General features: G+C 44.7%; 1 protein-coding gene across 1 annotated transcript in view; it reads right to left on the bottom strand.

Moving 5' to 3' along the window:
• Positions 1–21,042, bottom strand: part of LOC127582142 (guanine nucleotide exchange factor VAV2-like) — a 131,361-nt gene that overhangs the window by 30,610 nt on the left and 79,709 nt on the right. The window contains 7 exon segments of the mRNA XM_052037190.1: positions 2,234–2,320; positions 3,724–3,792; positions 4,246–4,341; positions 5,211–5,310; positions 11,223–11,323; positions 15,464–15,532; positions 16,988–17,086. Coding sequence (XP_051893150.1) covers positions 2,234–2,320; positions 3,724–3,792; positions 4,246–4,341; positions 5,211–5,310; positions 11,223–11,323; positions 15,464–15,532; positions 16,988–17,086 — 621 coding nt within the window.

The raw sequence follows: 21,042 nt of genomic DNA, 5'->3' as shown, positions 1-21,042 counted from the left end.
CTCCTTTTTGTAAGAAATGTTACAACTAGACAGGAGTCATAGCTATGATAACATGTAGCCTCCGAGACCCCTCTGCCTGTAGTCTCTCATCTTGCCTGTAAATAAGAAATAATAAATTCACTCCTCAGAGCACAGAGCCAGGGAAACCTCCTTTATGCAGGTGCACAGATACATCCAAGATCACACATATCCATGCATGGAAAGATTTAATATTCTAGCATGCTGTTTCAACAGGGCAAACATCACTTTATTGAGATCCAGCAGCTCATGATGTCCCACAATGGGCAGATGAACAAGCTGTACAAACAAAATGTGGGAGATCCAGGAATCTTCAATGATAACTGGTCTAAAATGTTACAAGATATAAAACAGTACAAGAAGTTTCATTGAAGGCAGTCAAGGAAAAGAGAAAATAACCTTTTCCCAGTGGAATATAGTAGTATTGTGTCTGTTGTTTTAATCATTTCTCAAGAAATAGTCTTCTTAACTCTGTGACTGCCATGTGCTTTTTTTCAAAATCTACTAAAATAGAACTCACACTGATTTTTCTCTCCTTGGGAAGGTCTTTAACAAGAGGTTTGAGAAATGTGGCTTTATCACTCATGTCAAAAAGGTTAAGTGCTAAAGTGCTACTGTAAACTTGACTGGCCTGGATGTGTTGTGAAGACAGAGTCTTTTCTTGCCAAGGTCACATGTCTTTGTAACGACTTCAATACTGAAGTATAGCCACCTCAGGCACATATACAAGGTCATTTGAAGATAGGAGTGCTCTCTAAAGATGGCGGGTAGAGAGAGCACTCCTGCTGAGAACTCTCCTCACAATACTGCTCCTCTCCCCTTCACCATCTGGTGTGGTTTTGTCTGGTCTCATTTGTTATGCAGGACAAAAGGAACCCCAAGCAAGATATCCATGCATGAGTTCTCCTGATTATTTTTGGTAGGTGCCCACTGACAGAGATAAATGTGCTCAGTCTTTTTAGGTGAAATACAGAGAGAATATCTGAAAAAAATAGAGGCGTTGGTGAAGTCTTGACAAAGTGTCCAAAAAATAGTTCCTAGTGTGTCTCCAAATAGTTGTCAGTTAATCTCAATCAACAAGTGAACATTAAAAGCTGAATGTAGCTTTCTGTAGCATTCAAAATCCTCAGTAATGATTGGTTTACTGGTGTCCAGCTAGCCACTGGTAGTAAGTGCAATGTTACCTATCAAAATGACTTGCAGCCTGCTTAGTGGTTTGGAGTGGTCAATTTACTTGTCAGTCATCCCCCTGACAATCCTCTGGGCATCAGTTCCCAATGCTCACTTCAACTCCTTTACCAAGCTGCTGACTTGTCCATTTACATTGTAGCTTACACCATCTTTGCCATCTCTTTACTGTCCATGGTATTTTGCCAGTACTGCAGATCCCCTTAATACTTATCTGTTAATTACTGAAAAATATCATGAAAAGCTATATGAATATTCGTTGACTTCAACTTCACTGGGGCTACTTGTTGTCACATTTGGTCAGTCACTCTCACCTCACCTCTGGAGTTCAGTTTTTTGGTTCATACTTGGGGCAAGGCTGGAAGAAGGCTAGAGTCAAATGGTCCTAGTGAAACCCTAAACTGAGCACCAATGGTACCTCCCTTTATGGTTGAGAGAAGGATGGGCAGTTGAGGGTAAAAAGACTGAGTGGTAATTATCCATATTGGATTTATCCTGCATTTTGTGGGAGAGGACATCGGTGAAACATTTTCCAGTGTCAAGTAGATACCAGTGTTGCAATTGCACTGGAATAGCTTAGATAGAGGCAGAGCTAGTTCTAGATCTATAAATACTACAGCCAGGATGTTATCTGATCCCATTACCCACTGCATCCACTGCTTTCAACAAATTCTGTACACGGAGTGAATCAAATTGGCTTTATAACGGCTTTTGTGATGAGGGAAGCTCCCTATCAATTCCTTTAATCAATTCCTCAGTAAAACAACTCCATAATCATCTGCATTCAAAGAAGTACAATCCTGATCCATGGTGACTCTTAACCATGTCTTGGGACAATTAATGCTAGACAATGAATGTAGGCATTGCCAGTGACATCCACATCCTATGAATGAACAAGTACCTCAGAGACACTGACCATTGTTCCATTGTCAATAGATTTTAATCCGACATAACTCCAGTGAATCTGCTCTGCACCACACCCAAGCCAAGTATCTGCTAATACGGCCCTCGCCAACTCTGCACTTACGAGGTTCTCAATGGAACACTGGAATTCAGAGATCTTCTTCAGTGTCTCGTTATCTCTTTTAACTTCATTGATATACATGGCCAGATCCTGAAATAAAACCAAACACCCAGTTATATCAGAGACCAACAAACAGCTGTCATTGGACACGATGGCATGGATATCCTAACGATTCCCTGTTCTGGAGTTTGCTCTTCCACAATGTACTGAGTTCATGTTTGGAGTCTGATTTTCACCTTTTGCAGAACTGGTGACCTTGCACATTTCATTGACAACCAACCTGTCAACTTCAGTTTGTTCCTTTATTTACACCTTTTACAGACCTTTCCATTTCCTTCCTCTTCCTGCAACACATCCCTGGATGAGCTGCACTTCCAAAGGCATGTCTCAAAGGTACATGAGCCCCAGCTCATGAGTGTTGGTTAGATATTTGACTGTGGGGACATCACAGCTGAGACTGATCCTGTTCTCACTCAATATTCCTGTAACATGCAGTCCCCAGGTGGCGTTCAACCATAATACTCCTGTCTTCAGCTCTGACAATTAGGGATGTACAATAAAGGCTGGCATTGCTCTTCATGTCCACATCCCATTAACAAATAAACAGAAAAAAAAAACCTAGGGGTATTGGCACTTAAAACAGCCCAGAATTGGGGCAACACAGTAGAGCTGCTGCTTCACAGCTTCAGTGACCTGGGTTCACTCCTGACCTCTGATGTTGTCCATGTGGACTTTGCACATTCTCTCCGTGACTGTGTGAGTTTCCTCCCACATCCCTATGATGTGCAAAGTGGGAGGTTAATTGGCCTCCGTAAATTGTCCCTAATGTATAGGCAAGTGCTAAAGTCTTGGGGAGTGGGGGGAATTGATGGGAACATAGGATTAGTGTAAATGGGTGTTTGATGGTCAGCGAGGACCTGGTGCGGTGAAGGGCCTGTTTCTATGCTTTGATTCTGTCAAGGAGCTCTCATTCAACGTCCACGGATGGAGCCTGTCATCCCTGTGGTGTGCATTTGTAGCTCCGGGCTGGGCATTTATTGATTGACCATATGTCAGCCCAAAGAATAAAACTAGTATTTACCATCAAAAATATCACCAACATGAAGAATCAAACATGACAGGATTATGCAGATATCTCTTGTTCTGTAAATATTCATGAGAATCATACTCCATATTGAGTGAGCTACTGCCGTTTAATCAAATCGGTCAACAATGGCAAAGAGGTAAAATTGCTTTCCAAGAGGGAATAGAGTGAGGCATAGATATGAGGGAGGAATTAGTGAGGGGAGCAGATACCAGAGGAATAGAGTGAAGCAAATATCAAACAAAGAATAGACTGGGGTTGGGGAGGGCATATGCCATGGAGCAATTAGATAGGGGAGTAGGCACCAGAGAAGAATTAAGGAGAGGGGCCCAAGTCCAGATGTAATGTGTTGCCATATCCCTAACTACACTGCATTCTTCACCCTCACACCACGATATTAAGCCCTTACCTGCATCGCCTCCAGGGCCTCCTTCAGTTGCTGTTTCTCAGGGCGATCATTGGAATGGCTCAGCAGCTCCTAGGAGGGAAAGGCAACACAGGCTGAGGAGTTGCACATTTAGTGCAACATTCAATTAGGAACTTGAGCCTTCTGACTGAGGTGTGAGCGACATCATAGACTCAAGCAGAAGGGCAGAAAGTGGAGAGGTTCCCGGATCACAGGCCAAAGGGGCAAAACAGGTCAGTTAGTGCAAGTGAGTGAGTGTCAGGAGACATTGCTGAGGACCAGGAATTGGTGTGTGACACAACAACCAAGCTCTTGCCCTGACATTTGACTTCTGATTTACAATAGCCTTCCACCTATTCCACAGTATCCACCTCCAACTCATTAAATTGCAATGAGCTTGCAAAAGGACTCCATCACATTGATCTCCAACCCCTTCCATTGTACTGACATCTGATTGGCTTGAATGTAATGAATCAGGTTCAGTTGCCTCCTTTCGGAATGATCCAGTGTGCATTTGACACTCACCTTCAGCAGGAGATGATACTTTAAAATGCGCTGCATGGGGACCACCAGCAGATCCTGCAGTTTAAACTTCCCTTCCTGAACTTTCAGGGTACACTCCTGGACAAAGGAAACAAAAATAGATTGGAACAAGATGAACAAATGTTCAGGAAAACTGTCCCTCAGATTGAGCCTTGATCCAAAACTAATCCTACTGCTCATTGATGGTCTGAAAGTTCCACCCTAAAGCACGGCAGTGCAGAACAGGTTGGGTAGTGGCACATACCAGCAAGAACACAAACAAGTACAAAATTCGGAGGAAAGAATCAAACCTGCTCCACTAGGGAGCCAGGCAGAGAGCAAGAGTGAACATGTATACATGCCGACCACAGAGATTGTACGAGGGAGAGAGAGTGTGAGGAAGTGTGTGAATATCAGAGGAGGGGTAGGGGCAGAGGGTACATAAGAGGATGGTGTGCAGGGATTAAGAATGAGGGGAAGAAAAAAAAAATCAGACATAGAACAGGGTCACATGTCACATCATCACAAGATTACATGTAGGAGAGTCACAGTACTCTATAGCACTGTGCTGCCATATCGTCAAATTCACCCAGTATACAGTATGTTAAACTGGGTGGAAGCTCACTGTTATCTGGAGGAGCACTTTGTTGTTTAATTCTACCATCTATCCTCCACTACCTTACAGAGTGACTGAGAAAGATACCAAGACATGCATTCCATAAACAGATCTATCTCCTCTCCTTCTGCCACCTCCATTGTTCCATCCTTGCATTCCTCCACAACCCCTCCCTCACAATTTCCCTCCAACCCCTCCCACAGCATCTGCTCTCACTCCACACCCAATCCCTCCCTCCCACCTCTCGCTGATTCCTCTCATCCTGCATTGTCCTACTCGTGGCCTCTCAGCCCCTCCAGCTCCAACAGTCATATAAATCATATTGTCGATTGTTATTGGTGTGTTTACTTGCCTCAATTTTGTTTCGGATTTCTTCTCGAGATGCCATGAGTTGGTCCAAGGTCTTTTGTGAAGTTTCCATTTGGCTGCAGTACTTGCCATAAATCAAGAGCCTAGAATTATAGACACAAATGATGGATGGGTGAGAGAAAGTTATGGCAGGATGGAAGGGCAGGGCAGGAGGACTTATCTCCCTCTCTCTTTGTTTGGCTGCACTGCTAACCCTGGCCCAGAAGTTCCTCAGTAGTAACTAGCTCAAGGGTGGTCACTGCCCATTGAGGTTGCGACCAAACATTAATATTTGGGCTGGGAAGATAGCAGCTTCCATCACAACCAACAAGAGGTGATGAGAGGGATGATTTTATCGAGGCAGCCAACAATGCCCACACTCACAGTGCTGGCCAGGGTGAGGCCCCAAGCACGACATCTCAGCGGCAAGCAGTTGCACGGTTTGAGTTAGCTCGCCCAACACCAACCCCAGCAGGCAGCCTCTCCACACCAAGCCATGGGTGATTCATTGCCTCAGGAGTGCCAGCTGGGAGGGCATTGATGAGTGCCAGGTTCCCAGCACGATAGCTCGCAGCCAAGTAGACATCTTTTTAAAGTGGGGGGTTTCCAAGTGTTCTGACTCCAGAACCAAGAGAGTTAAAACAGATCAGCACTTTGTGTGCAGTGCTAAAAGGCGTACCAGACTGTGTAGGCACCTGTTCACTGAGCTTGATAATGGTTTTCTTGTCTGATTAATAATCCCGGAGCAGTTAACAGAACACTACTTTATAGGCAAAGACAGGGCCATATACTTCCCATTTTTAACTCTCTGCTGATTCCAATTGCATTTCAGATTTCAACATTGAGGCTCTAAATTTATACTGTAACTGACCTGACCTGGCACATGTGAAGCAGTCTGCAGCAAAATGTGGTAAACTCCAAATGGGTCCTGGCTGTTCACGGTATTTTTGCATTGAACATGAGCAGAATCTCGAGGCTTCACTGTGCATACATCAGAATCACCCCCGGGCTCAGTAAACTATCAGTGCTCTTGACTGCTCTCTCCTGCTGATACCTCTACTCATCAAAAGACTGAATAAATTCATTGTTCAGGTCAGCTGTTTCTCTCACACCCCTCAAACTTAAGAGAATGTTTGATTCAGCTAAGTTTGTGAAAGAGACTGATTTTGAAGAGATTAGGATATTACAAGACACCACTCCATCTGACATATTGAGATGTTGGGTAGACAAACTAAAACTAAGTAGTGAGCTTATGGTCAAGAAACCTTCACATTCCTTAAGGAAATGTCAGCTCCTTGACCGATGCCACCCAGTGCTGACCATCAAACTTATTTCCTGGCCTTGGCTGATCGCATCAAAGGATGCTGTTCCTCAGATATTAAACCCCTTTCACCAACATCCTCTGTTCTTGACCATTTGATGTTTCGTCCTCAGACAGATCAGTAACGCATTTGGGACTTTACACAACCATCAGGTCAGGCTGAATATGGGAAAAATCATTAGTTCTTGTGGTCAGGTCAGGTTGACAATTGATCAGGTCAGGTTTCCATTTTATACCTGAGCTGTTCTATCTTCACTCTCACTTTCTTTTACAAAATCCTTGTCTCTCAAAATTTGCATCCCTTTCCTACTCCTCATTTGAATCACTCGAATCAGGTTCCCACCTGCGTCATAGTCACAGCTCTTATCAAACCAAAAAATGTTATCATTTCTGAATAGATCAGTGCCAATCTATTCCTCCTTTGATTTATCTGTGCTTGTCGATTTGACAGTCAACCTCACTGTCTCTACATTCACCTGGTTCCGGTCTTACCTATCCAGTCACAGCGGCTCTGTTATGGTTTTTCTTTCCACTCCCTCAACCATTACCTCTGGTGTCCCTCCAGGGGCTGATTCTTTGCCCCTCTTCGCTCTCCAACATTATCCAAAATCACAGCATCAAATGTCATTGGTGGCAGCCAGCTCTACCTGAACACCATATCTCATGGCCTCTCTTCAGTTTGTTGCCCAATATCTAATGCAGGGTGAGCAGAGATTCCTAGAAGTATATATTAAGATTACAGTGACCAGCTTTCCTCTGTTTCCTGGCCACTAGCTTCATTCCTCTCCCATGCAACTGCCTGAAACCAGGCCATTGGCAATTTTGGGTCATATCAACTGCTGCTGAAATGCTCAGACTGCCTTTTCTTCTTCTGGTCTTAATTATTCGAAACATTTCTGGCTGACCTCCTTTGTACTGCTCTCTGCAAATCTGAGATCATTTGCACCAAGTCCTGTTCACCACCTACTCCTCCACTCCAAAACCAAAGAGCTGCAGTTGCAGGAACAGCAATCTGCTGGAGGAACTCGACGGGTCGAGCAGCATCTGTGGGGGAAAGGAACTGTCAACATTTCGGGTGGAACCCTTGCATCAGGATTCCAGCACCTGCAGTCTCTTGTGTTTGCAGATGTTGGAAATCTGAAATTAAAGCAGAGAATACTGTAAATACTCAAGTCAATCAGCATCAATGGAGAAAGGAACCCCAGTTCTCACTGATTAGCTGCCCTCCAGTTAAACACCGCAGTTTTAAAATTTTCATATCCCTCCATGGTGTCATCTCTTTCTCTGTCATCAGCTCCTAACTATGAGATATCTGCCCTCCTTCAGTTCTGGCCTTTCAATCGCTTCTGAATTTAATTATTTTATGGCCAATGACCATGCCTTCAGCTACCACAACACCAAACTCTAGAATCCACTAAAACCTCTTGCTTCTCTCATCCTTAAATACGATCCTTTAAATTGAGCTTTTGAGCAAGTTTTGATCATTCCTCTAAAACCTGTGTAGTTCAGCGTAAATATTTCAAATTTGCTTTTGTGATGTGCCTTAAATTGTTCCAGTATGTCAAAGGTGTGACGTAAATGTAGTTTTGGTTGTCATCACCAACTGAGCAAAGCAAAGCTTCCAAAACTATTACATGTTTCTAAACATTGTTTCACTGCCATTAGAGAGATGCCATTGAATCATTTGGTCCTTCATGTCTATCCCAGTAGAGGAAAATATATCTGGCTGAATCCCAAACCAGGTACAATGCTCTGGGTCTGGCAGGCAGCAGTGATCCCTGCCTTACCGCATGCTCCTAAGGACTGGTCTACCACGGTAGACACCTCAAAGCACTGCTTTTACAAAATACTTCAGATCCACTGAACTAGCATCAACATCCCCTCCTAGATCCTGAACATCAAGGCTCTAGTTACACTCATTCAGCTCCAAAGGACAGGCCACATTAATCGCACTTCCAGCACCAGACTCCCGAGACAGGCATTCTGCTACGAGCTTCATCAAAGCTTCATCAATCCTTGTTGTGACCTTGCACCTTATTGCACTGCACTTTCTCTGTATCTGTGACACTTTACTCTGTACTGTTACTGTTTTTTTTACCTGTACTACATCAATGCACTCTGTACTAACTTAATGTAACTGCACTGTGTAATGAATTGACCTGTAAGATCGGTTTGTAAGACAAGTTTTTCACTGTACCTCCGTACAAGTGACAATAATAAACCAATACCAATGGCAAGAGATTATCTGGAGCAGAGGAAACGATTCAAGAATGTTCTCAAAGGCACCTTGCAAACATTTAAACACCCCCAAGCACCTGTGAAAAACTCTAGCCCATGATCCTTCAAAATGGAGGAGCAACATTTGGAATAACACTGAAAACTTCGAGTCCTTTGACAGAGATTTAAGCAATAGGAGGTACAGGGGGAGAGAGCAGGACAGTGGTGTCGAGGTCATGGCTGGATCAACCGTGATCTCACTGAATGGCAAAGCAGGCTCATGAGGCCAGTGGGATTGCTCCTGTACCTATGTTCTTGCCTTGGTAGCACACAGAAGCCCAGCTAAAACGGTAGGAGTGCAACATTTCCCCAACTAAGCACTCGAGCTCTCCCCGTCAAGTACATGCTTCCCCACCTGTGGCAGAGTTTGCTGGTTTCACACTGGCCTCATCAGCCAGCTCAGAACCCACAGAACTAGAAGAACAGAAGCAAGTCATCCTTGATGCAAGGGATAGCCTGAGGGGGAGAATGGACTTCTGTCAATGATCAACACTTAGCCCTCCTGGACAAGAAGCTGGGGCAGAATGGGTTGAAGTGGGTGGGTTTACAGAAAGGATGGAGTAGGGCAGTTGCTGGGGTGGGCTGCAGGTGGAGGTTATCAATGGGTGGTCATATGATGTACAGGGTAGGACGAGGAGGTCAGATGGTGTGGAGAGAAGGTGTGGAGAGCGACTATGGAGTATGGTGGCAAGGATTATCAGATGAGGTCTGGAACTGATGTCGGATGAAGTGTGGAGAGGTTTAAGAGGAGATTTAGATGGGAATGGGAAAGAGCTGGTTCGTATGGGATGGAGGGATCAGGTGCTGTGGAGAATGTGGGGTAGAGGGGATGGGTATTTTCATATGTTGGGGAAGGTTAATGGGCTGATCTGAGGAGTCAGATTGGGTGGGGAGAGGTCAAGTATAATAGGAGGGGCTAGAAAGGGTGAAGTTGTCAGATGGGGTGGTGGCAGAGATGAAATGGGGTTGAGGTCTGGTGTGGTGAGCAGCAGCATAGAAGAATGGAAGAGGAGCTGGCTGACAGTGTGGTGGGAGAAGCCAAGTTGCGCAGTGTTAGTCTGCCTTGTCTGAATTCACACAGCTTGTGATAAAAGTAAAGTTTGTCTTGAGAAGTAATTAGAAATCCCAGGACAATCCCATAATCAGTTCTCTCCCATGGTGACAGTGAAGACAGCTGCTTCCGAGTTCGGTTGGCACAGCAATGTGGGTGATTTATGGGCAAAGGAAGCAGGATTCTTTAATTGCACTGCCGAATCTCTGGCAACACATTGCTGAAAAGTTGTGACAATGGCAGGTGATTAATATTCCAGAAAGAGCAGCAATTACATAGAACTTTTCTACACACATTTGGAATTAAATCCAATTTGGCACTTGCTAATTGAAGGCAAGCGTGAGACTGCATGGAAATAATTAGCAGTGAGAATCTCACAGTCAACAAACCCAGGAAACTTTCATTAAATAATGACCTGCTGAGCAGTTATAGCTTCAATCTTTGAAACGGTCTTCATGAATATCAGAAAGAGCTTAAATAATTAAGGAAAGACACCAAAATGTTAACAGTTTCTCACTTTACCAGTTTATTTTACATACAAACTTTTCACAGTGCTAAATTTGGTACAAAGGTGTATACCAGAGAATTAATCCACACATTGACAGAGACATGGTTAAACAAAATGACAGTATTATGAACATTGATAGAGACAGAGACCCATAAAGTACGAGAGAGAGGAAGTCAATGCGACTGAGTCTCAGTTATACAGTGACATAGACAAAAACAGTGTAGCACCAGTGACAGAGAGTTCAATAAGCACACACAGATATATTACAGAATCATAGGGAGATATAGCACAGAAACAAGACTTTGGCCCACCAAGATTCCACACCAACCATCAATCACCAATTTATACTTAGCCTACATTAATCTCTTTTTTTTTAAATTATCCCCATATTCTCATCAACTTCCCCCAGTTCTGCTCCTCATCTCCATATGGGGGCAATTTACAGTGACCAATTAACCTAACAACCTGCATATCTTTCAGATGCAGAGGAAACCCAAGCACCTGGAGGAAACCCCTGCAGTCACAGGGAGAACACGCAAACTCCACACAGACAGCAACCAAGGTAGGGATTGAACCCAAGCCTCTGGATCTGTGAGGCAGCAGCTCTAATGGCTGTGACAATAGAGTTTTACAGTAGCAGAGACAAAGACACATTCACATTATACGGGCACCTAGACAGACAGTGTAACAAAGAGACACAGACACAGACACAGACACACACACACACACACACACACAGTGAGCTATAGTGAAGGACATATGGTGACACAATACAAATGACAGGGGTACAGTCAGACATAGACTGACACATATAATGAGAGACAGAAATTATCTATGATCCTGGATTTGGAAATCTTACCGCTCTTTGAAATCCAGGAAGACTTTATAGAGTGTGTTGCCTCCCGAGATTGCAGCCAGATCGATGGCTCTCAATAAACTGTAATGTACTCGGATTAATTCCTGAAACGGAGGCAGAAATAATATTGTTAAGCAAGCAGTTCCCAGCAGGCATCGACCGCACAGTGGAGAGTTCCAACTCTCCCAGAGAGACTAATCACAGACAAAAAGAGCAAAGACCAGAATGTACCGAGAACATGAAAAACACTATTATGCTGGAGGAACTCTGCAGGCCAGGCAGCATCCGTGGAGAAAAGCAGGCGGTCAACATTTCGGGTCAGGACTGAGGATAGGAAAAGGGAAAGCCCAATATATAGGAGGGAAAAGCAGAGCAGTGATAGGTGGACAAAAGAGGGGAGGCGGGGTGGGCACAAGGTGGTGATAGGTAGATGCAGGTAACAGATAGTGATAGGCAGATGTGGGAGAGGAGGGGAGAGCAGATCCACCGGGGGATTGGGCTTCCCCTTTTCCTATCCTCAGTCCTGAAGAAGGGTCCTGACCCAAAACGTTGACCGCCTGCTTTTCTCCACGGATGCTGCCTGGCCTGCTAGGTTCCTCTAGTATCATCATGTTTTTCATCTAGATTCCAGCATCTGCAGTCCTTTGTTTCTCTAGTATACCGAGAACATACCATGATCTCCATGTCCATGGACGCAGCAGTTGATGACAGAATGTTTTGCATTACTCTGTCAATCAACTGACACAGACCTTTATTCTGACAGCAACATGGTTACATCCAAGAAGCCAAATGTATAAACGTTATTAAATGACAAGCCCAAAACATATAACCAAACCTGGTCAAGGATCACTGCCACCTAAATGTGCGGCTCAAAAGGGACGTAGCTGTTCAATTGCATTTAACAGATTGTAAGGCACAGAAAGAAGCCCCTTGTTCCAACAGGTCCACATGGGAGGTTATGTTCCATGTGTCTTCAGCCCTCTGAACTCTTCAAACTCAGTCCTCGAGTCATGCAGCATGGAAACAGGTCCTTCAGCCCACTGAGTCCACACCAAGCAGTGGGGACCTGTTTACACTCATCCAATGCTGTTCTCCCCACATTCCCATCAATTCATCCCAGATCTTACCACTCACTTCCACACTAAGGGCAAGTTACAGTGGCCAATTAACCTACCAACTCATACACCTTTGGGATGTGGGAGTTATAGGGAGAACATGCAAATGGTACACAGACAGCAACAGAAGTCAGGAATGAACCATTGGGAACAGTCTGTAGATCAGGGAGCCCTCCATTACGCAGTTACTTGGGATGAACTTTGACAAGGACCCTTGCACCCTTTTTCAGACTTTCTTTGCAAATGCACAGTCCACAATGAGGTGGGCAATCATCTCATCCTCATTTCAGCCATCTCGAGGGTAGTATGCTTTGAGAGTGAGACTACAGCCGTGCAGGAAGGATCTGACAGGGAGGGCTCTCTCACTGATAGCCAAGCGGAGTCTTGGTGCTTGTTGGTGAGTTCTAGTGAGGAGGCATTCTGTTAAATGGTTTTGACAGTCTGCTTGGGAAATCATCCCACAGGATCCACGGTGTCCTTCTCCTTCAAGGCCTGCAGGATGTTCCACGCTGACCACTGCTTGATGGATTTGTGGTGAAAGGTGTTTTTCTTAAGAAACATTCCTATGGAGGACAGGCAGTGCAGCGATGTCCAACTGAGAGCGTGGTAGAAGCAGAGAAAGCACTGTCTAGATGAGCATTTGAATCGTCCAGGCATAGAAGGGTACGGGCTAAGTGCTGGAAGGTGGGATTAATACAGATGGGTGTTCACTGGTCAGCATGGATATGGTGGGCCGAATGGTCTGTTTCTATGCTGTGTGATACTGTGACTCCATGATTGGAATATTGTGTGGCAACAAGGCCAGGCCCATCCTTCACAACACCACGGACAGGTAGAACCTCAGCATGTGGAGACAATTGCGGTTTGTGTACTTCTGTTCTACATACAGCTTGATATAGCCACACACAAAGGTGGCCATCAAGACAAGGGCAATGTCGGGTATGCTTTCCCTCCCTTTTCTCCAGAGACGTGCATCATGACCTGAAAGACACGCTGCATCTCGGATCCCCAAATGAAACAGAAGATGGCTTGGGTGACTTCCACAGTGCAGGAGAAGGGTATGGGCCACATCTGTGCCACGTACAGCATCGAGAGGGAGCACCATGTTCCCAGTTTTTGTTGGACCACTCCAGCCAATTATTGCCACGTGTCCTGGCTCCTCTGAACTAGATCTCCAGCAACTTCAGTTGGTCAGTCTTGATGGTGAAGGAAATGGAGGATCGGTCAGGCCAGTTGCCAAAGAACATGGCCTTGCTCTTCCTGTGGTTGACTCTGGCCCCCAAGGACAGGTCCAACTGGTTGCAGATGCTAATCAATCTTCAGACCAACCATGGATCAGAACAGAAGATGTGATACTGTCCATATACTGGGAGGCTTTGATCTAAGTGCTGACTGACTGTCACTCTTCTTATGTTCAGGTCCTTCCTGATTGATTTAGCAAAGGGTTCTGTGCACAACAAGACATGGGAGGATGGGCAACCCTGCCTGACTCCAGAGTTGATGGGAAAGCTACCTGTTTCCCACCCCATTGATTTGGACTGCACTACAGATATCTGTATAGAGCAGATGGATCCAATTCCCTCCCCAAAGCCCACTTCAGAGTGCACGCCCATCGTATATGTGTGTGGTACCCTGCCAAAGGCCTTCTCCCAGTGCAAGCTAACCAGGCAGGTGTCCACCCCTCTGCTCTGCAAGTAGGTGATGATATCCCTGAGCAACACAATGCTGAGAGATATTTTCCTGCCAGGCATGGTAGAAATTTTGTTTAGGTGGATCACATGTCCCACAACAATCTTGATCTCAGACAGGATTTTGTAATCCACATTCAAAAGTGAGATGGGTCTCTAATTCCTGATCTGTGCCCTCTCGCCTTTCTGCTTGCTGATGCAGGTTATGATGCTCTTCCTCATGGATTCTGACAGACTGCCAGCTGGAAACATAGTGTTGTACATTTCCAGCAGGTCTGGGTCCATCCAGTCCCACAGAGCTGTGTACAACTGGGCTGGTAAGAAGTCACATTCAGGAGTTTCATTCGGCTCATGGGCATGGATTTAGCCTGCCAGCTACTCCAGGTTCAGCGGCTGGTTCAGACTCTCCTGCTTGCTGTCGTCTAAGACTTCCATGATAGTGGACAGGAAGTTCCGGGAGGCTGCGCTGCCGGTGGCCTTTCTGTCAGACAGACTGGTATAGAAGGACTTGTAGATCTTCAATATGTCCGTCTGACAGGCTGTTACAGAGCAGTCCTCTTCCTTAATGCTGTGCATCACTGAGCTCCCTGGTGAACCTTTTAGAAGAAGAAGCACGAGCATGTCTCATCCTGCTCCACGGAGTGAACTCTGGAATAGAAGCTATCTTAGAGGATCCCGAGGCAAAGAGTGATGCTTGTTGGTCTTCACCTCTCGGAGTTCCTCCCTCACATCCACCCCCCTCAATGGCAGGAGAAGATTCTGCAAGTTTGTCTGGCGTTGACACAATTCCCTCTGAAGCTGTCTTTCTTTCTGAACACCTTTGAGGATGAAGAATCTCTTGATGTTCTCCTTAATTAATGCTGTGCAGTGGTGGCACCCTAACACCCCTGACAGCAACACAGGGCTCTGCGATTGGACTCTATGGGGACTGCAAGTCCTGGACTCTCAAATTGCATGCCCTGATCTGGGACTTCCTTCCTTCCATCTCAGTGGCTGAACAGAGATGGCTCCTTTCCCAACCACCATGATTCAGCCCAGTGCCTCATCTTGCTGTTGAATCTTTACATGTGCGTCCCTTTAAAATTTTAAGATTTAGTTGTGAGGTAAACATGACTGGAAATTTGTCAAAGAGTAGGAATCCTGCCCAAGGCCCGAGCTCTTCAACTTCCAGCTCTGTTCTGAAACCCATATCCTCAATTCTCACCACACACCCTCCTGGGTACCTAAATACTCACCATGAAACATCCCAGCAGAGCCCTTGTATCCTAATCATCATCACAAACCGCCACTTCTCCACCAAAGCAGCACATGTACCCCAATCCTCATCAAAAGAACCCGAAGCGACATGTATACCCCTTCCCTCATCAGGGTCCTCTGGCAAATACATGAAGTGGGACCCCTAGTTTCTTCTCACAGCTGGCACAGGCAGGGAGACACATACCTCCAGATTAATGAAGATAGCTTCCATTTCCTGGGGATTCAGGACAGCCTTTAATGGGATCATGTAATTCTATAATGGAGAAGGTAAACAGTGATGAGCATGGAGACTTCTCAACAAAGGACCTTACAATACCCAAGCCTCCTGGTTCATACCTGTGGCCTCCTGGTCAAGAACCAAGCACTCTCGACCTCTGCCTAATTAGGCACTAATGGTGTTGGCAAAAGCTACAATCGTGAACTGTGGCTCAGTGATAACACCCCTATCTGAGCGAGAAGGTGGGCTCAAGAGTCTGAGCTTTTCTCAGTCTTGAGCCTTTGCTTTTATTTTTTAATTAATTTTACGGGATGTGGGCATCTCAGGCAAGGCCAGCATTTATTGCCAGTTCCTAATGGTAATTGAGCAGATGGTGGTGACTCACCTTCTTGAACTGCTGTAGGCTTTCTCGTAAAGACACTCACTCAACTCTGTAATTAGGGATTTAGACCCAGTCACACCGAAGGAGCAGTGATATACTTCCAAGTGAGGATGGTGTGTGACATTTGAGGGGAAACTGCAGGTGCTGGTGATCCCATGAACCTGCTAAGCTTGTCCATCTTGGTGGCCGAGGTCTGGGACTTGAGAGCAGCTATTGCTGTAGTCTAGGTGAGTGTCTGCGATGCATTTTGTAGATGGCACACACTGAAACCATTGTTGACTGGTGCTGAATATTTGAGGTGGCAGAAGGTCCCAATCAAGATTGTTGCTTTGCCTTGAATGGAGTTCAGCTTTCTGAATATTTTTGGCGTTGCACCCATCCAAGCAAGTGACGAGTATTCTACCACCGTCCTGCCATGTCCCTTGAAGATGGTGGAAAGGTTTTGGGGTGTCAGGTCAGTCTTCAGACTTTTCATCTTCCTGGCAATGTAAATCTCCTTTCTTGAATTACTTATCAAACCCTCTACCTATTTAGATAACCACAGATTGATCATTTAATCTCATGGTTTTTTTTTGTTATTTCTCAATGGAATGCAAATATATTGAATATATTTAGATATTTCTTTAACAGTTTGCTGTACAGCTTGGAAAAGATGCAAGGTCTTCCTCTAAACTTTCCCTTCAAACACTTCAGGGCAAGTACCATACAGGTTGGATATAGACTCGTGCTATTGTCACACTATTTCAGGGTAGGTACAACACTATAGGTTCAAGGTAAACATCCCTGAGCAGCTCATCAGTATCTGTTCTTAATATGTGCCTCTGCAACATTTCCTACAGCAGCCTTTTCAATTGGAGGAGTTCAATGGAGTTAGAGGCACCTCAGTTAATAACTGGGCCAGGTCTAATCAACTCATCTCACATAAACCTGCAGTAGGTCAGGAGAGCATCACCAAGCCCTGAATTCAAACCTAGTTCCTACAGTGGAACCAAGATGTGTACCTCATGCCTGCATTTGTTTCAATCACTGTTTGAGGACCTCTAAGCCTACAACTTAATGCACGCAGGCACTGTGGGCAAGAAGTCAGTGAAATGCTCCAGTACACTTGCCTTCTCAATGTCCTCAAGTGTTTTGTAATACTTGGCCTCAGTTTCTTGGATCTCCAGAAGGCAGCAGTTCCTCTTGTCATCCTCTGTCATTCCCAGCTTCTGTTAGACCAATAACACACAAAAAAATAGCTGCCTTATCACATAAATTGGGGGGGGGCAGTGCTGAGGAGAAAGTGCGCATGGGTGGGGTAATGAGGAGCATGGGCGGGTGAAAGCCAGAGGGGAGGGGGTGGCAAGAAAAGCATGAGGGGGGAAGGGAATAAGAAAATGAGGGCTGTGGGGGAAGACAGGGCATATGTGCAAGAACACTGGGTAAAGGGTGTGAAGTGACAAGGATGTGGGAATGGGATGAAGCCCAGAGAGGGAGGGTGGTGGAGTTGGCCAATGTGCAGTTGACCTGGGATCAACGATAATGTCACATCTGCTCTGTAGAATCCTTACATCAACAGTAACTGGGCTCTCAGTGAAAAACACATTTAAACTCTTCAAGCATGCTGGGTCACAGTCAAAGGACAAATGAACTGGAACTGCTTGTCACACAAGACCACATGTTGAGGCTGTTCCAACACACCAGAGACCACATCCCATGACTACTGATCAGATCAGATCATGTCCTGGGACTAGCACTGACATAGAGCTGTTCAAGTTCACATGCAACACTATTCCAAAACAGAGCAGACAGGTTAACAAGGAGTGCTGAAGGACAAACTCTAGGGGTGCAAGAGGAACACAAAATTAGGAGAGGATTGATAGGCACGAGGATTGATTACATGTCGCCTTACCTGCATGTACCTAATCTGCAGCATCAAAAACATAAAGAGCTCTAATAAATAACATCAGCAACACAATTCACTGCACAGCCTTGCAGCCCTGCACATTAATCCATACACTCAAATAAAAAGGTCTTGCTCCCTCTCTACGGAAGGTGCACTTTAATTACAGGTGATAAACGTTCTTCATCCTCAAATCCAGTGAAGAGATGAATCAAAACCACATCTTCACAGTGACGATGCCCTGCACTGAACAATGCTGGGAAGGAAGTGAATACCATCACCATGACTAGAGAAGTGGCATTAGGCAAACAAAATGAGCTAAAAGATGTTATGTAAAACATTCAACAAGGTCCTTCATGGGAGGATCCAGAAGATTTAGGCACATGGGATTCACGAAGACTTGGTAGATTGGATTCAAAATTGACTTGGTGATAGAAGACAGAGGGCAGTGGTGGAAGGGTGTTATTCTGACTGGCGGTCTGTCACCAGTGGTGTTCTGCAGGGATCACCATTGGGACCTGTTGCTTGTGATATATGATTTGGACAAAAATATAAGTGGGCTGATTAGTAAGTTTGCAGAAACTGGTGGAGCTGTGGATCATGAGAAACGTTGTCAAAGGATTCGGCAGGGTAAAGAACAGTTGGAAATAAGGACAGGAAAAAGGCAGATGGGGTTTAATCCGGAAAGTGTGAGGTGTTGCACTTTGGAAGGTCAAATGTGAGAGGAAAGTATACAGTAAATGGCAGGGTCCTTAGAAGCATTGATGTACAGAGGGATCTTGGGGTGCAAGTCCATAGCTCCTTAATAGTAGCAACAAAAGTAGATAGACTGGTAAAGAAGATATGTGGAATTGAGTTGGGGCATGGAGTATACAATTGGCAAGTCATGCTGCAGCTGTATAAAACTTTGGTTAGGCCACAATTGGAGTATTTTGTGCAGTTCTGATTGCCGCAATACAGAAAGGATATAGAAGCTTTGGAGAGGGTGCAAAAGAATGTTCACCAGGACCCTGCCTGGATTAGAGGGTAGGAGCTATAAGGAGAGGCTGGACAAACCTGGATTGTTTTCTCTGGAGCGTCAGAGACTGAGTGGCGACCTGATAGAAGTATACAAAATTATGAGAGGCATAGGTCAGGTAGATGGTCAGAATCTTCTCCCCAGGGTGTAAATATCAAATGCTACATGGCATAGATTTAAGGTGAGAGTTGGGAAGTTTAAAGGAGATTTGCAAGGCCAATCTTTTTCTTTTACACAGAGAGTGGTGGGTGCCTGGACTGCACTGCCAGGGTAGGTGGTGGAAGCACATACAATAGCAACATTTAAAAGCCATTTAGACAGGCACATGAACAGGTAGGAAATGGATGGTTATAGACCATGTAGAGGCTGATGGGATTAGTATAAAAAGGCACCATGGTCAGCTCGGACATTATGGGCCGAAGGGCCTGTTCCTGTGCTATACTATCCCATTTTATGTTCTATGTTCAATGTCCACTGGCTCAGATGCTTTACGTCCTCAGATCCTAAAAGAAGTGGCTACTGAATAGTGGATGCATTAATTGTGACATTCAAAAAAATTCCTTAGATTCTGGAGAATGCCAGAGAATTGGAAAACTGCCAATGTGACACAGTTACTCAAAAAGATAGAGAGGGAAAAAAAACAGATAACTAAAGGCCAATTTGCCTAAAAGCTATAGTTGGTAAAATATTAGAATCAATAATCATCAAACTAATAGAATATTTGGAAAATCATAATCTAATCAAGCAGAGTCAAAATGTGACTGGCAAAGTTATAGGAGCTTTTCTGAGGAAATCTTAACCAGACTGGATGGAGGGAAACCAGTAGCTGTACTGTACTTGGAGCTTCAGAAGGCATACCATAAGGTGCGTTACAAAAGGTCGCAAGAAAGAGCCCATGATGTTACAGGTAACATATTGGCAATGGATAGAGGACTGGCTAACGGGCAGGAAGCAGCGAGTAAGGTTCAGGGGCAACTGGCGACCAGTTGGGCATCACAGTGATAGATGCTGGGGCTGCAATTGTTTACAATACATGTTCATGATGTTGAGGAAGGAAGCAAAAGTACGTAAGCCATATTGTGCAGTTTACACAAAAATAAATGGGAAGCCAAGTTGCGAGGAGGATACGAATAGCTTACAGAGAGACATTGATAGGTTGTTCGTGGACAAAATGTTGGCAATATAATAAGAGAAAAGGTGAATCTCGGAAAGAAGAACAAAAGAACAGTACAAATGTAAGGAAATCTTACTGCAACTGTACGAAAACATTAGAGGATAAGAAAATAGGAGCAGGAGTAGGAGTAGGCCTCCTGGCTGCTCAAGCCTGCCCTGCCATTCAATATAATCATGGTTGATTTGCCCCAGGCCTCAACTCTTCTTTTGTGCCAGTTCCCCGTAGCCCTCAAATCCCCAATCTTCAAAACAAAAACTACATTTAACTATCTCAGCTCCACAATTCTTCTAGGCAAAGAATTCCAGAGATTCACCACTCTCGGCAAGAAGAAGTTCCAATAAAAGACCATCCTCTTATCTTGTAACTACATGCCGCGTTCAAGACTCTTCCACTAGTGGAAGGATCTCACATCTACCTTGTCAACCCATGTGGGATTTTATGTGTTTCAATAATATCGCCCCTCATTCTTCTGAAGAAAGAATCCAGGTCTAACTTAGCCATTGGTGATAAGACAACCTTCTCATCTCAGGAATTACATCAGCATATCTCTGCTTCACTTCTTCCAATGCTTGCATATTTTTTCTTAAATAAGTAGACCAAAACTGTACTCCAGCTGTGGACTCACCAAAATCCTGTACAATTTTATCAGTACTTCTCTACATTTAAACTCTGGCCCCCTGGTAATAAAGGTCAATATATCATTTGTCTTCTTAATTACTCATTACACCTGCATGTTAACTTCTTGTGATTCATGCACAAGAACATCTAGGCCCCTCTGTACTCCCCTCATTTGTTGAATTGAGTACGGTGAAAATTTTGGTTCCCTTTTTTAAGGATGTGGTTCAGAGAGGGTTCACTGATAGGATCCCAGGTATGGAGAGGGTGTCCATGAGGTTGGGATTCAATTCATTGGAGTTTACAAGAATTAAAGGTGATCTTAATGAAAATTTTAAGATTCTTAGGGGGCAAGACAGGGTAAGTACTGAGAGGATTTTTCCTTTCATGGGAGAGTCCAGGACCAGAGGGCATGGACTAAGGCGGCCTCCATTTAAGACTGATATGAGGAAGTGTCTTCTTTTAGAGGTCTCTT

The sequence above is a fragment of the Pristis pectinata genome, chromosome 23 (genome assembly GCF_009764475.1).
Source record: "Pristis pectinata isolate sPriPec2 chromosome 23, sPriPec2.1.pri, whole genome shotgun sequence".
Classification (NCBI taxonomy): Eukaryota; Metazoa; Chordata; class Chondrichthyes; order Rhinopristiformes; family Pristidae; genus Pristis; species Pristis pectinata.
Note: the sequence above shows the minus strand (reverse complement) of the source record. Positions and strands in the feature narration are given on the sequence as shown.